The 16,305-nt window shown below is 41.2% G+C and overlaps 1 protein-coding gene across 5 annotated transcripts in view; it reads left to right on the plus strand.

The window, feature by feature from the left end:
- The window catches only part of LOC101475344 (cadherin-20), a 98,097-nt gene extending 83,150 nt beyond the window's left edge, over nucleotides 1-14,947 (plus strand). For all 5 annotated transcript variants that reach the window (XM_076888318.1, XM_004551801.4, XM_076888319.1 and 2 more), the window contains 5 exons: nucleotides 5,252-5,388; nucleotides 6,932-7,053; nucleotides 7,308-7,425; nucleotides 11,013-11,264; nucleotides 13,149-14,947. In XM_076888318.1, coding sequence (XP_076744433.1) covers nucleotides 5,252-5,388; nucleotides 6,932-7,053; nucleotides 7,308-7,425; nucleotides 11,013-11,264; nucleotides 13,149-13,669 — 1,150 coding nt within the window. In that variant the 3' untranslated portion in view covers nucleotides 13,670-14,947. The remainder of the gene's footprint in view (nucleotides 1-5,251; nucleotides 5,389-6,931; nucleotides 7,054-7,307; nucleotides 7,426-11,012; nucleotides 11,265-13,148) is intronic.
- Nucleotides 14,948-16,305: the final 1,358 nt, after the last annotated feature.

Consider the following 16,305-nt stretch of genomic DNA (forward strand, 5'->3'; position numbering starts at 1 on the left):
TTCACTCATAGATATTGACTTCTATTGTTTCCCCCTTCACTGACAGGTAACACGTCATGCAACTCACCTGTATAACAGTACTGCAAGTCTTAAGTCATCCCCCATTTCTTCATATTTTGCTAGTGAGATGAGGAAATAGGTGATTTATTTAAACATGTCCAAATGTACATGGACATACATGTGCATACCTGCAACACATGCAAAACAAAACACAGAAAATATTTACAGAAACAGTTTTGAGGATCCTAATGAGCTTGAGAGTCGATTTCTGGTAGGAGCACCTTTATTTTTCAACACAGCCTGAACTGTCTTAGGAAAGCTTCCTTATCATTTATTTAAGTAGTCTTTAGGAACAATTCTCCAACCTTCTTGAAGGAAAAGCTCATCTTTGGATGTTAGCTACCTTCAGATGACCCCAAACTTCTTCTGTAATGTGGAGGTCCGAGCTCTGAGGAGGACAATCTACGACTGATTGTGTTTTTCTACCCAGGTATGATTTTACTGCACTGGCAATGTGTTTGAAATCATTGTCATGCTGAAAGATTTAGCCATTACTAATGAGATAGATTCCAGATGGTGTTACATGTTGGATACAAATCTGACTGTACTTCTTTGTGTTCATAATTTGATCAATTTTGACAATTTCTCCTGTCTGTAAAGTGGGCTCAAACCACCGTGTTTTACAGATGGCTGTGAATGTGTATGAATGTTAGATAGAAAGCACTTAAGGACAGAAAAAAGTGTCTGTATGAATAGGTGAATGTGGCAATGAGCCATTTCTTCCTTTGTCCTTCATTTTCACAATCTTTTAAGGACACTGCCATGCTTAGATATATCAGGTTTTCAGCTAAAAGCTCTTCAAGAATCATCTTGTTGGTAGAAAAATTCTATTTGACAGTTTGACATCTTTCATACATTCAACTAAAGAAATGGGGAAATATGTTTATGCGTTTTTGCAACAGGCTGGTAGTGAAAAAGTGGCTAAGGAGGTGGTGGTTCTTTGCTAAGTGCTCTGTTATGTGTAGATGCAACACTGGTTCATCCCTTCAGTTAGATGCCTTTTTATCCTTGAATGACTCATAGGTCAGGATTATATGGTTTTAAAATATTCTTACAAGGACTGGACAGAAAATAAGTGAAAAAGCAGCCAATGTCCAAAGAAAAGCCTGGAGAACTATTGTTCAGGACACATTAAAAAATACTCTCTTGGCCTAGAGAATGTGTTTTATTTTTGGTTTTTTTAAATGAACCTCATAGCAGAAAACTGATTTTTTTTCTCCCCCCCATTTCCCTAAAAACAGCCCTTTTGTTTGCTGTTTGAAGACTGAGGCTTCTTAAAATCACAAGATGCAGCCAACGCTCATCAATGAGGTTACCATGTACTGCTGCGACTGAAGTGGCTGCGGTATTCTGGAAGTTCTTAGTACAAGTTCAAATGCATCATTCTTTACTGACTCACTGTTATAAAAGCCTGCTATTTATTGACAGTAAAAGTTGTTTTTCTTATTATGGCCTAGTAATGAGGACCAGGAGACTTCTCGCACATGTCTGTCTATGATCAGTAAAAGCTGAGCTTGTTCACTTGAAGTTCTGAAGCTGTTGAAGAAGCTTGTCTCCAAAGAAAAGAACAGAACAAACAGTCCATCTTCTTTTTAATCAGCTTCTTTTTAACACTTCAAAACAGGAAAGAAAAATTTGTGAAACTTCACAATCATTGGTTAATGATTTGTGTTCAACTCTAACACTGGATAATCCTCCTTAATGACTTTTAGAGTAAGAATTTGAAAATGAGCTCAATGTTTTATTTTATATGGGCTGACACAAGTGGCCGAGTTTATAAAGTAATCCTCGTTTACTGATGTGACAGAGAGACTAGCAAAAGTAACTCTAAGACTATTTTTTTGCTATGGGAGATCTACAGGTAGTCATCCAAGGTTTTGATGATTAATAAAAGACCCAATCACGACCATCAGCAGAAAACTGATTTCTAATATCTGGAAGCAACAGGATTCAGAGCAGCTGAAGTTGCAGTCTGAAAATGTCGTGTCACTAAAATCTTCAGGGCTGGACGAGCATCAGTGAGAGATTTTCAAAAAGCGAGTTTTGGCAATGGGAGCTGCAGATAACTGAGGAATCGGCTGTTGCAGCAACAGCAACATCAGATGGCAGATAACAACAAGCAGCAGGTGACCTTCAGTGTCTCTGTCTGCCTCATCTGTCATCTCTCCGTCCTTTCTGCGCTGCAGGGTGACTGGCAGATACATCTGTATGCACTCACCTCACACTTTTTCACCTGCTTTTTCACACACACTGCCCCCTCCCCCCCTCCTCAGGACTGTGGACCAGTGATATTAATAGAGATCCTTCAGGGAGATCCTCGCCAGCGGCAGACATGCCAATCACGACCGTTTCCTGTCGGCAGTCAGTCAAAAACGCGCACAGCGAGCAAGTCTGCAAGCACAGTCTGCTGCTAATGCCTCAGTGTGCCAGCAACAGACTTTTATTAAACATTTGATATCTGCATCTGGTGATGATCACAACAGCATGTGTGTTAATTAGTCATTTAAAGGCAAAAATATTTCTTCCTTCAGTATGTTGCCTGTGTCAGTATGATGTGATGCATTTAATGCGCTTCTACGAGACAAATAAAACTGGTCATATTTATTAAAAGAGAAGACTTAACCAGGGCAAGTTCAGACTAAAATATCAGGATTTGCAGCAGTGAAAAACAAAGCATATGACAGGTTACATGAGGAGGAACTGTGGTACTACATGAAGAAGTTATGAGTGGGAGAGAAAGTGGTGCTAGACATGAACATGGACAACGAGAGAGTGATAAGATGTGCAGTACGAGTGACAGATGGGTTCAAGGTGGGGGTAGGATTACATATATAGATATCTGGTCTGAGCCCCTTATTGTTTGACAGGTTGACAGATAAGGTCAGATACAAGTCTACTGTGAAGACTGGTGTTTGCAGATGACACTGTGATCTGTAGTGAAAGTAAGAGAGCTGCAGAGGTGGAGGTATGGTCTGGAGAAAAGAGGAATGAATGTCAATGGAAGCAAGACACAATACATGTGTGTGATGTACAGTTAGTGAAGGTACCCGAGTTTAAAAACCTCTGGTAAATGTAGCCGCTAAGACTGGTGGACCTAAATCTTCACCACCACGTCTGGTATACATACAAGCGAAAAAGGGGAGTGGGTGGGTCAGCGCTCAGGGCACAGAAACTAAGCTGGCTTCAAACACCATTTATTTCCATAATAAAAAAAAACACAGCCAGAGTCACAAATACAAGACAAAATTCCCCATATACAATAAAAGTAGTGTTGCAACCCGCTAAAAACCCTGCCGGCAGAAATAACTATACAATATTAAAACAAGGCTAAAACATGTTTTCCATATACTAAAATTACTCTCCCATAGTCCCATAATCCCACAGTCCAGCCACACATGGGCGAATGGTCCTTATATGAAGGAGACAGGAGAGGAACTTCTCTTCCAGTATGGTAAAACTCGTCAGCAACAGACCAGGGAGGGGGCTCCTATCGCAGACCTGTCTCCTCCTGACAGCGCGTCGCCGCACAGTCCCGCCCCACTCCACACCTGAACACGGCCTCCCTCGTCTCACCGTCAGATGCAGGCAGAGGGGCATCCCTGCCCTGTCGTGCATTGCAGCCATCGCCACCCACTGTTGCCATTCCTGCCGTTAGGACTGGATCGCCGAACAACTCGCGGCGCCCCACAGTCAGGCAGCAGTTCGTTCCACACACGTGCGGGGTTGCACGCGTTCCTTTTTCGCCTCCTCACCCTTCGTGCGTCACTCCTCTCTCCTTTGTCTCTGCGCTCACCATCCCCTTTAACAGGTCAACCTGGCGGCTGATAGGCCACCTTGGGGAACGCCCCCACCTCACAGGTGCCTACAATTATCTGTTTAGTCCACAGTGGGTTAAAGGAACATGGTACAACATTAACACCAATATAAATATGAGGATAAAACCATGCAGTATAAATATCAATAAACAAACATGCAATATAAATATCACTATAAAATCATGCAAATAAAATCAACACTATGTACCAATACACAGATTGATAAAACATAAAAACACAAATTTCCGCTGTGTGACATAAACAATCCAAAACAATGGACGATGCACAAAAGTGATGAAGGAGAGGGTGCTGGCAGGGTGGTGTGGGTGGAAATGAGTGTCAGGAGTGATTTCTGACTAAAGGTTAGCAGCAAGAGTGAAACAAGCAGATAGAAGGTCGAGCTGGAGGTGGCAGAGCTGAAGATGCTAAAACTTTTATTTGGAGGATGTTGAAGATGGAGCTGCCAGACAGGAGGAAAAGAAGAAGGCCTCGGAGGAGGTTCGTGGATGCAGTGAAGGAGAAGATGTGTTATATCTGCGTGAATGCATTGCTCTCAAATCAAATTATAAAAGTTCAAAATAGCACAAAAGTGGGTTTTTCATAAGCTATTATTGATCATCTGTGCATGCTAGTCTTGCCTCAGCATATGAGAGATTTTCTGCTCAATAAGTGCTGTCTAGTATTCACTGCTCCAATATAACTGCAGAAGAAAATCTTACGTCACTGACGCTCTGTTATACCATCATTTTAACGTTCCTTTAAGGAATTTAACAGAATACAGTTTACTTTCCTTTTTTTCCTTATGTTTGGAAAAAATGAAAGTGCAACAACATGCAAGTTATCATCAGATCACAGATTTACACACATATGCTTGTTTCCTGGTTGAAACACACATTTGCGGCTCTTCCAGGTGAGAGGAGAGCATGGCAGTGACAGGTGAGCTCCATCTCTGTGTGAATAAACTGGTTTATGCTCCACAGCCTGGAAGAGGATGCGCTCTTCATCCCTCTCCTCCTGTGTGTGTGAGTGTGGCCGGTTGTTGTTGTTGTTGCTGCGTGTCTCTCTCAAAAGAGCGTTTCTGGAAAATGGCCCACGGTGGCAGGAAACGAGCCAGGGCGGCACTCTGCAGGTCTGCATGTCCCAACATGTTGGAAGTTTGGCAGAGGATGCAGATACTCTGATTAAGTCTTATCTGGAGCCTCTTCTCATAGTTCCCTCAGGAGTTTCCAGCCTGCATCTTATCACACACATCCACGCGTGGGTCACGCACTGGATTATGTGTGCTTGCATGCATTACCCTATGAACCACTTAAAATTACACAATGGTGCATTTTATTTATCACTGTTGTCATTATGTCATCATCTTGTGTCACCAGGTACTCCATCGACAGATCCAGTGACCCCGACAAGTACTTCTACATCGAAATCACCTCCGGGTCACTGATGACGGTGCGCTCGCTAGACCGAGAGGAAGTCGGCTGGCACAACATCACCATCCTCGCCATGGAGATGAGTACGTCTTATACACATGCAAATAAAGACACATCTGGCTGTAACTGAGTTCTGCTTTTGCTGCTTTTATGCCATTACAGTGTAGTCTCTATTTAAAGACTAAAGTAGTTTTTGAACAGCATGTGCATCCATAGGTGGTATGGGAGCACTACGTGACACAGATTAGTGCTAACATTTCAAAAATATAGAAATCAATCATGCATACAGTTATCATAACCTGTAAAACTGCAGCTCAAATTTAAATAACTGTTTGAATTTAAGGACTTAACAGCAGAAAACTGTGAGATTCATTCAGCGGCTTTATGCAGAAAACAGAAACAAACAGGTGGATGGAGTAAACTTGAATGAACGCAGACTGACTGATTTTTGAGAACAGCTCTTGCAGAGTTATGTAACGCTGAGCAGGAGATGCCCCGCAGAGCCGCACACAGCTGGTAGCCCCGAAAGTCACCTTCACCCCTCCTCCCTTTGCTTTGTTTGTCTGTTTGTGCCTTTGTTTGGTAGACACACCTTAAAGGAGATGGTAATTGAATTAATGACTAATTAAAGAACTTCCCGCATGGTGGCTAATTAAAGATGTGACGGAGACGGAAAGGGCACAGAGAGGAAGAGGGAAAAAATTTCAATGTACCGGAACAAAGCAAAGCTGACGATAAAAAACTTTCTCTCTACTTCACAGTCCTTATTTTCACTTCATACTTTAAAAATGAGTAGCTTTTTATATGTTGCTGTAAATTCAAGAGCAAAAATAACGAGGAACTCACATGAAATTGTAACTTTATAGTTGTGATATAAGTATTTTTAGACCTGTGGACATAAGATTACTGAGATTGAGCCATGTTTGTGAAAGGTATGTGTGTTATGATGTGTCAACAATTTTACATTAGCTTCTTAATGACAAACTTGTGTTACTTGTAATAATGTAATTGAGTCCAAAAACTGCTAAATGTCCTAAATTAAACACAAAAAGCAGTCGGACACTAACAATACTAGTAATTAAAAAGGTGATTATGTGAGAACTGAAAGCATTAAGTGAAATTTTTTTTAAGAATTTTCACAATGTGTTTAGGATAGAGTCAACACTTTGTTACCAAAAGTGATAATTAATTTGGAGATTGTGTCAGAACTTTAATTTGTTACACAGTGTAGTTCAATTTGAACTAAACTAATTCGTAGATTATTAATTTACCAAATCTTCAACTTCAGCAAAGTTGGAGCACGCTCACTGCAGTGAATATTAAAGCACAGTAAGACCACGTGGAGCTTTGACCTCGAGAGCTAATCTCACACCTCTGATGGATGGATCATGTGATGAAAACTGAGAAAGTAGTTACTTTGCACTAATTGTGTTTTCACAGCTTATTACACAGCTGGTTAGGGTATGCAAATGGCAGGCTGTAATGGGGAATAACAGGACTGTAATCTGTGAGGATCCTGCTGAGCTCCTCCGTAAATCTTTTACAGCAAACATGCTGCACCTTAGGATTTCTCAGAGTCATTTATCTCCGTCCATCAGCCTCTGACCAGTTTGCGTTTCCCTGCAGATAACCCCACACAGATCGCAAGTGTGTCGGTGGCTGTGAGGGTCCTGGATGTGAATGATAATCCTCCGTCGCTGATGCACTACCTGGAGGCGTATGTGTGTGAAAATGCCAAAGCAGGGCAGGTACGGAGACACCAGTTTGCATCAGTGTTTGGAATAAGTCCCTGTAAGTCATTAATGATGATAAAATACTTGTATAATTTATATTCTGGTGCTCTTAGAGTAAAATCTGAGACACATTTTATACCACCCTTACCTGTACTCCAGAAAAACACATTTTTCTCCACTACATAACATCTGTTCGACTATCATTTCTTGCTGAAAGTGAAATAAGCCATTAGCAGATTTTAAATATGACTTTCATGTCTGTAATCCAGCTGATCCAGACCGTGACAGCAGTAGATCCAGACGAGCCGCTTGGTGGGCAGCACTTCTACTACAGCTTGGCTCCAGAGGCCGTCAACAACCCTAACTTCACCCTGAAAGATAACCAAGGTACACGTTCGGTCACGGTTCTGTGTCATGCACGAGTTTTCCATGCAGGCTAATTTGATTTCTAGTGAGTTGGACCAGTAAAATAAGATCGCTGTTTCTCCTTATCTATGGAAGAGCAGCATCCACAGTAAAATATGTAGTATGGAAGTATGCAGCCCAGCAGTAAATATTCATGGTTTTTACATTTTAATGCAGTCGTGGTAAAAAGCAAGTACAGCTTCCTTCTGTTCTAAGGTCTTATGAATCAGGACATAATTAAAAATAATCTGCAAGTCAAAATTTTTAAATTATTATTAAAATACAACCTCAAATGAACTGCAGCATGTGTGTTTTTTTTTAACAAAAACTACACTGTATCACCGCTTCTTTTTTCGGCCAGTCTGTTGTAGAGTTGCTGCTGTATTTGGGATCATTGTCCTGTTGCATGATTCAGTTTCGATGAAGCTGCCAGACATATGGTCTCAAAACTGGCTCTAGAATACTTGGGAGTGGAGGCAGATACTCTGGAGTTCATGGTCAAGTCAAGTACTGTAAGGTGGCCAGGTCCTGTGCCTGTGCCAAATCATCACCCCTTCACCACTTGGTATGGGGCGTTAGTGCTGGCATGCTGTGATTGGTACTTGCTGTACATTATAGCCAAACATCTCCACTTTGGTCTTTTCTGTCCAGAGGACATTAATGCAGAAGTCTCGTGGTTTGTTCAGATGCAATTTTGCAAACCTAAGCCATGCTGCCATGTTGTTTTTTAGAGAGAACAGGCCTATACCTGGCAACCCTGGCAAACTAACCATCTTCCGTCTTCTCCTAGTTGTAACAGAATTTTAACATATAGCATGTTAACTGACACCTGTACAAATTGTTAAAAACCCATCTCAATTTCTTTGAGCATTGCACAGTCTGACCTTGGGTTGAGTTTGCTGGGATGTCCACTCCTGGCAACTTCCACTTATGAAGAATCTCTCATTGCAGAATGACTTCAGATTGTTTGAAAAAGATTGTGTAACTTTTCCAGACTAATGTCCAGCGATAGTTGCTTCTATAAGATCATTGCAGATGTCTTTCCTCTTTGGGTATACTTAGTATTCACCAGAGGTGGGACCAAGTCATTGTTTTGCAAGTCTCAAGTAAGTCTCAAGTCTTTATCCTCAAGTCTCAAGTCAAGTCTCAAGTAATGTCAGGCAAGTCAGAGTCGAGTCTCAAGTCACTGGTGTAAAAGTCCGAGTAAAGTCACAAGTCTGAAATTTTGAATTTCAAGTCCTTTCGAGTCTTTAAAAAAAAATGAAAAAATAATGTTGCAGTTATATGCTAAATGTAAATATTAGACCATGTAATTTTTAAATCTGTGTTTTTCTCAACACATGACAAAATAGTGAACTTAGAAAATATACACAAATTGTGAAATTGCACCTCTTTAAAATGCAGCTCAATTAAACCTAGCTCCAAGAATAATATTCACCGACAGTTCTGAGATAAGCTGCATGTTATTCTTGGATGCGGTTGTAGGACTGGCTTTAAAATCGCATGACAAAAATATCATACACATTAAAAAAAACTGTATCACCAACGTAGCCTGGACAACATTTGCTAGTTAGATGAAGTCAGCTATTTCATCGTAGCATATTTATATGCATATTTATAATCATACGGTTCTTGGAGTGAGTGCATACACTCATGAAGTTTAGTAACTTCAGGTCACTGCAACAAGCCCAGGTACAGTTTACCGACGGATGGGTGCAGGACCTTGAAATGCACCGTGTAGAACGAAAGACCATCGTACCTATCATAAGTTTACCAGTCTCACAAATCGTCTTCATAAATACACATTCGTTAACCGTTTATTAATAGGACCTTTGAGCTCAAGGGTAATTAATTAGCAGTGGAAATAATTTCTGGTAGCATCACAGAAATGTAGCAGTGACAATAATACTGTATGCTGTAATCGTACTGGGCAATTAGTGATACAAAAAACCTGCTTTACCCTGTGAATAAAAGTATATGTTTTTGTCAATGTACCATAATAACAGAAGCGAAACGCAATATTGTGTCAGGACAATTCACTATTTATGCACAATAAACAAAGGAGCATAGCGCGACAATTTCTGTTCAGCGCCAGACTTGCTTGTAACCTATATCACCAATTATGTTAAGAAAATGACGCATTAACTACAACAGCAGACTGACCTTTGTGGAAATGCTTGGAGCAGACTAACCTGTGAGCTGGAGGGTTCTGGGACGTTATATTTGGTCTTTGAATGGCTGCAATCCAGGCCATCCGTCGCCTCTTTGTTACTTCGGAAACAATTTCTCTTCAACAACGTAATCCGATAACAACCGATCTCTTTACCCGTCGGCTTCCCGTGGCTGTCATGCGACCGGCTATTGCAGTTAATAATACAACGGCTTCTTGACATTTTTGTGTTTCTTTTTATCGCTGTGTGACTGATTTTAATTGAAAGCCTGCGTGCGGTAGTACCTCTTGCCACGAGTTCCCAGAATCCTTTGCGGTTTTACCCCTGAATGACGTCACATTTTCAATCTCTATATAATATGCATGTTAAATTTTATATTTGGGGTAAAATATCAAGTCTTTTCAAGTAAACCGGTTCAAGTCCAATTCAAGTCCCAGGTCATTGGTGTAAAAGTCCAAGTCAAGTCACAAGTCTTAGAACATTTTTTCAAGTCAAGTCTAAAGTCATAAAATTAATGACTCGAGTCTGACTCGAGTCCAAGTCATGTGACTCGAGTCCACACCTCTGGTATTCACCACACATGCTGTGTTTTGGCTTCATTTTTCCTAAATCAGTTATGCAAATATGAAGTGTCATTTGTATTTATCAAATTTTAGAACTTGCTAAGGACTTTTAATTCCTTTCATTAAAACACACAATTCACATTCTTATGAATCTTCATGTTCTTGATATTGTTAAAGATGATTCTTCTCAAATATCTTCATTTACTTAATAAAAAATATAATGAAGGATTCAGTGTTTCTCCATTATAATTACATTCTAGGGGCGTGGGGAAGGGAATGCAAAGCAGAATTATATTTATAGTAATTTAGAACAATCAGATAATTTTGCTAACTTTTTCTCCCTCAGGCTAGACAGAAATATTGCACTAAAGGATATTTTAATACATAATTTTAACTACAGTAACAGCTGTAGAAACCGTGGGAGATGATCAAATGTATGTGAGGCTATTAACTCATTGACTGCCAGCGATTGGCAGTCAATGAGTTAAACCCATTGACTCATTCACTGCAATTGACGGCTATAGACGTCAATGGCAGTGAATGAGTTAAAACTCTTTTTTCCTGCTATATATTGACAGTAAAGATCAGTGTCTTGAAATAAGCCTCTGTGAGTAATAGGTGTGATATTTAGTAGCTTCAGTCGACATTTCCTCTTCACAGCTGTGCTCGTCTTCAATTCTCACCACCATCCCATGACTCCTCCGCGTGTTCAGTTACTCTGAACGCAGCACATACATGAAACCCTGCTGCTATCAGCTACCTCACACTAAGCATCTTATTGTTGTATTTCTGAACACTAACTTGATCTTTTTGTGACCTCTGTGTTCGCTTCCAGACAACACAGCGTGGATCCTGACACGCCGTGGCGGTTGGTCACAGCAAGACCAGACCGTCTTCTATTTGCCCATTTTCATCTCGGACAGTGAGCAGCCGGTTCAGAGTAGCACCAGCACGCTGACTATACGTGTGTGTAGCTGCGACCAGGAGGGCAACGTCATGTCATGCAACGCTGAGGCCTACAGCCTGCCCGCCAGCCTCAGCAGGGGGGCTCTGATCGCCATCCTGGCCTGCATTTTCGTCTTGCTGGGTGAGCTGCTGTTACGATGATGTGCAAATAACCGTGTCAGCTAAAAGCTCACAAAGCCTAAGTTTAGGTGACACACATAAGTGCTGCTGCCCTACATGGTTTATTATTCTTACATATTAAAGGGAACAAACGTTTGAGTTTTAATATAAAGAGAGTGCCAAAAACTGCAGTTCCTGCAATGGCCACTTGAGGCTGGCTCCATGAGACAAGAACCAATGCCCTTAGACTTCCATGCTAACATGCCAAATTTTAAGCATATTTACAGTCTGCTACAAAACAAGATTTTATTATCTATAGTGAATTCAGATTAATGACCTAAACCTACCTGAAATTAAAGGACAAAGCACTGAGAATCTGTAGTAAAACCTTCCACTATACTTACCCTGAAGTGTCCTGTGTAACAAGTGAGATTTAAAGGGATAAGGGTTAGGCATGTTTAATATTTGTGAATATTTATAAAATGTTGCGTTTGGTCTCCATTTTGTGGTTTTATCCTTGAGTCCTGCAATCGCTGTTTTAAAAAAGAAAAACATTGGTGAAACAGTTGTCCCTGATTTGTCCAATCATGCTCTGCACAAACTGTGAATGTCATGTTGGAAACCCAGCACGACGAGAACCTTTTTCTGCACCGAAATCTTCACGGTTCGTCTCATTTTGGACGCCTGTCTGATTGACAGGTCAAACGTGAAGTGCACAAATGCAGAAAGACATCATGCAGCTGCCGTAAACTGCTGGAATATGTGGCTGGAAAACATTTTCCAAGTCAGACCACATTTTAATCTCCTGTTGTAGGATGTGAAAGAACCAGCTGAGGGCGAGCCTCAGGGGTAGGAGCGGGCCGTGATTGAAATCACTGCCGCACTTTGTTTTACACCCTGACCTTTCAGCGAGTCGGTGTGCTACTTTAAATATTTGTGATACCCCCTCTGAAGAAGGTAATCAACCCTGAAGCTGAACTTAAAAAGCAAAGTGCGCAAAATATGCAGCCTGCCGAGAGATCTTAGATCACCCAAGACGTGACACAACACAACAGCCGAAGGCTAAAAAGTCTGTTTGCAAAAAAGGAGGCATCTCCCAGTGTGACATCAGCATTGTAGGATTAAATATGGATTTATTTTCTCACCCTCGCAGAAAGTCTAGCATTCATTAGCACCAGCTGCCCTGTAGCATCACACTTTCAGTTCCCCAGGGGACGATACGGACCCGCTTTATCTCTCCCTGCAGACCTGTAGCTGCGGGTAGGAGGGCTCAGCAGGTTGACTCGCTCTGCTGCTCTGACAGGCAGCAGTAAATTTTCTTAAAACATCCTTGCTCGCCTTCTTGTGAATTTTATTTTTTTCCTCGTAGATGCAGTAATTTTGGTTTTGATGGCACAAGCGTTTCTTCTTGAACACTGTTGATGTATTTGAGCTGAAGGGTTATGAAATAGTGTTTTCTAAAAATATCTTTATTTGAGCTTTGTATCAGTTGGTAATGTTTTTATACTTGCTCCTATTCCCAGAGTTAGTTAATTATTCATAGATATGAATAAGTAAGTTGAGTCCTTATTATAAAAGTTAAAAATCTATGCACTCCTTCAAATATTCCAAAGCCATCCAGCGGCCCCATTGGAGCCTTTCTGGACCCCCGGCCTTATGTTTGAAAACCCCGGTCTTGACCTTTTGCCATGAGCTATAATAGACTGTATATAAAAGATGGGAGTCTATAGAGCCACTAGAACTTCAATTGTTGGTTTGTAGCTGCAGAGGTCGAGGCTTGGTTTTACATTTTAACATTAAAACACCAAGAATTTTAAAAATGAATAACCGTGTCTGTCACAGCATTTACTTAAACCACTGATTCCTTATGGCCTCTATACTCATTCATTTTTTCCCTTTATAACAGTGATGATCCTGCTCATGCTTTCCCTGCGGACCCATCGTAAGAAGCCCTACCTGTGTGACGAGGAGGAGAACGTGCATGAAAACATCGTGCGCTATGATGATGAAGGCGGTGGCGAAGAAGACACCGAGGCCTTCGACATCGCCGCCATGTGGAACCCTCGTGAGGCGCACCACCATCCGGGCAAGATGAGACAGGACATGCTGCCGGAGATCGAAAGCCTGTCCCGATACGTCCCTCAGGCATGTGTCATGGGCGGCGGCAGCGGGGACAGCAATGTTCACGGATACGTGCTGGCGAAGCTCCTGGAAGCCGACATGGACCCGTGCGCCCCGCCTTACGACTCCCTGCAGACGTACGCTTACGAGGGGGAAGGCTCTGTCGCGGAGTCCCTCAGCTCGTTGCAATCTGGAACCTCAAACACCGACCATGAGTACGACTACCTGAATGACTGGGGGCCTCGCTTTAAAAAACTTGCTGAGATGTACGGCGTGCTGGAGACAAACAGTCCTCCACTGTGGTAGGACGACGGGGCCTTTTCCTTTACAAACGGACGTATGAAAAGATTTTTTTTTTTAAAAGACACAGAAACAACCAAGAAGTGACAACAACAAAGCTGAGATGTACTCATGGCCACATCCATGACTGTTAGAAATCAAAATCCTGCCGAAGCCTCTATTCTCCACAGCCTTGAAGGCCTGCAGCAGGTTTTAAATCTACCCCAGAGACGGGCTTCACAGGCAGGCCGAATCTGGCAGCCTCTTGGGGGCCAAGCTGAGGAACGGCTTCAAAGCACACGCCAACTTCAACTGCCTGACCCAGCCACAGGCAGAGCCCCTTCGATTCAAGACGCCGAGCAATTTATGCCAGAGATGGGCTTGAAGAATCAAAGCGAGGAGTCGTTGCTGCAGTCGTGTTTTTGTTCCATCCGTGGCAGGTCTTAATTTATTTCTTTGTTCCACTTGCTGTATTTATATGTTCTGCTAAGTTATTTGGGTCCTTCAAGCCGAGACTGTACTTTAAGCCTCTGCCATGCGAGGAAATCTTCAAAAGATCACGCATACGTTGTAACATACATGATGTAACTGCCTTTGTTTTCAATCCGTGTGAGAAGCTGCATCTCTAAATGTCATATGACGTGCTGCGGAGACGGCGATGTTGTAGTCCCATGTGGGGTTTCAGAGTTAATATGTTTACTGTATTATTGTTTTTGTACCATTTTTAAGCTCTTTGTATTGTAACTCCAAAACATAAAGCAGGTATCCATTCATTAGGATGAGAGGGAAGCATTTTATTAAAAAAATGAAATAAAATCTTGGATTTGTCTTAGTGGATGTTTAAATCTCATCTGAGACATGTGGCACAGCGGAAAGGACTACATGTGGACAAACGCCCGACCGAGTCGCCTTTCATTTTGGATCCACCGCCGTGCCAGCCGGAGTCTGGTGGCAACGAGGCTTGATCTGTCCTGTTAGAGATACCGTGTTGCTTTTCTGTCCCCACACAAATGTGGCTTAATCCTCCGATCCTGTGGACTACAGAGACATTGAGAACCTGCATCAAGTGCCAACTGTAAAAAGGACAAATGAAAGACATTTTAGAAGAAGGAAAGAATAAAAAAAAAAACGTAAATCACACACAAACACCAAAAGGATTTTCCAAACTGGGAGAGATGTGGAGGTAGATTTTGATAATTCAATTGGATGGAGTTTACTTGAAATCTATGTTGTGAGTCATGCTACAGTAAGTGGTATGTGAATGTAGATATATTTTGTATTCTTGGTAATAAAAAGTCAAAAATGGGTGTTGCCTGCCTTCTGGTCTTCATGTTTCTTTGTTTCTGTGCACTGAGGCTCAGTGGGTAATTCTGACTTGCACAATCTCCCATTATGCAGTGCAGAGTCCAATAAATGAAGAGTTGCATGACTAAAGGCAGAACGTTCTGTCTAGTCTCTGCAAGTCCTGGTCTGGACTCTTCCATGTGCACATTTGAAAAGAAAACCTGTGGAACAAACAAGCGTCAGCTAATCTTTCATGGGTCTCTTAAAAAACGGTGGAAGTATCCACCATGATGTCATTCACTGGTGTGTCAAGTCCCATTCTGAACATCTGACATCACCATCTTAGCTCTTTTAAAAGGGGCGTATCAAATGAGGGCTGTCTTTTTCTCCTAAATCTCCCACTTTTTTCACAAAGTTGCCTGTGTCTCCCTTGGGAAATTGCCACTCTTCTCATTTTCTAGTCAGGTTCAAATTTTGAGGGAGGGGGTTCTGCATCCTCATACATTTTCAATGTTTTCCTTGTATATTTGTCAGTTTTTGCATCAAATGCCTTTGCTGCTTTCTTCTTGTTGTCATTTGCTTCCATCACTATAAAGTTGCCACATTTCTCTATCATAATTTGAAGGGTTTTTTTCTCATAAAGTTGCAGTTTTTTTCCTCACATATTTTTCTCTTCCTTTAAAGTCACTTTTTTTTCCCTCTCATAATTTGACATAAAGTTTTTTTCTTGTAAATCCATCACTCCATTGTCCAGCAATTTTCTGGTTTCTGGATTGAAACCATTAACCAAGTGGCTGGGTGGGGTCATTTAGGATTTAAGCTATATTTCTGTGTACTATTGTGAAATTAATTGCAATAATCTTTTACTAAATCAGTCTTTTTTCCCTACAACTATTTTTGTGTTGTTCTAATTTGTAATCACTATATTTTCACGGCCAAGAACACTAGAATCAATTTCAGAGATACCCTTAAATAAAACTAAAGCAGGCATGCAGGACAGGCTACTTTAAGGGATTTTAAGGGCACAATGTTTGAGGCCCAATTACCCTCTGATGCTGATCTCTGTGACTGTTTGATTGGACAAACAGTTGGTAACTTTTGGAGGAAGGTCCACTTTCAGTCAAGTTTGGTATAAAGATCTAGCGGAATGCTAAAAATGATTAAAAGCTATAATTAATTAAATTACAATAATTTAGATAGTAGAGGTAGTATAGTCTAAATACTAATAGAGACATTTGAAAGCATATTAGAGCATAGTAAATGACCCTGATGTGTAATTTCTGTCAATAAAATAGTTTGGTTGGTTGACAGTTAATGTACTAAAGAATCTGAGAAGCGACTTCCAATGAAAACTTTCTAAACTGTGACATCATGCTGGA

Source organism: Maylandia zebra, linkage group LG9, assembly GCF_041146795.1.
Source record: "Maylandia zebra isolate NMK-2024a linkage group LG9, Mzebra_GT3a, whole genome shotgun sequence".
Lineage (NCBI taxonomy): Eukaryota > Metazoa > Chordata > Actinopteri > Cichliformes > Cichlidae > Maylandia > Maylandia zebra.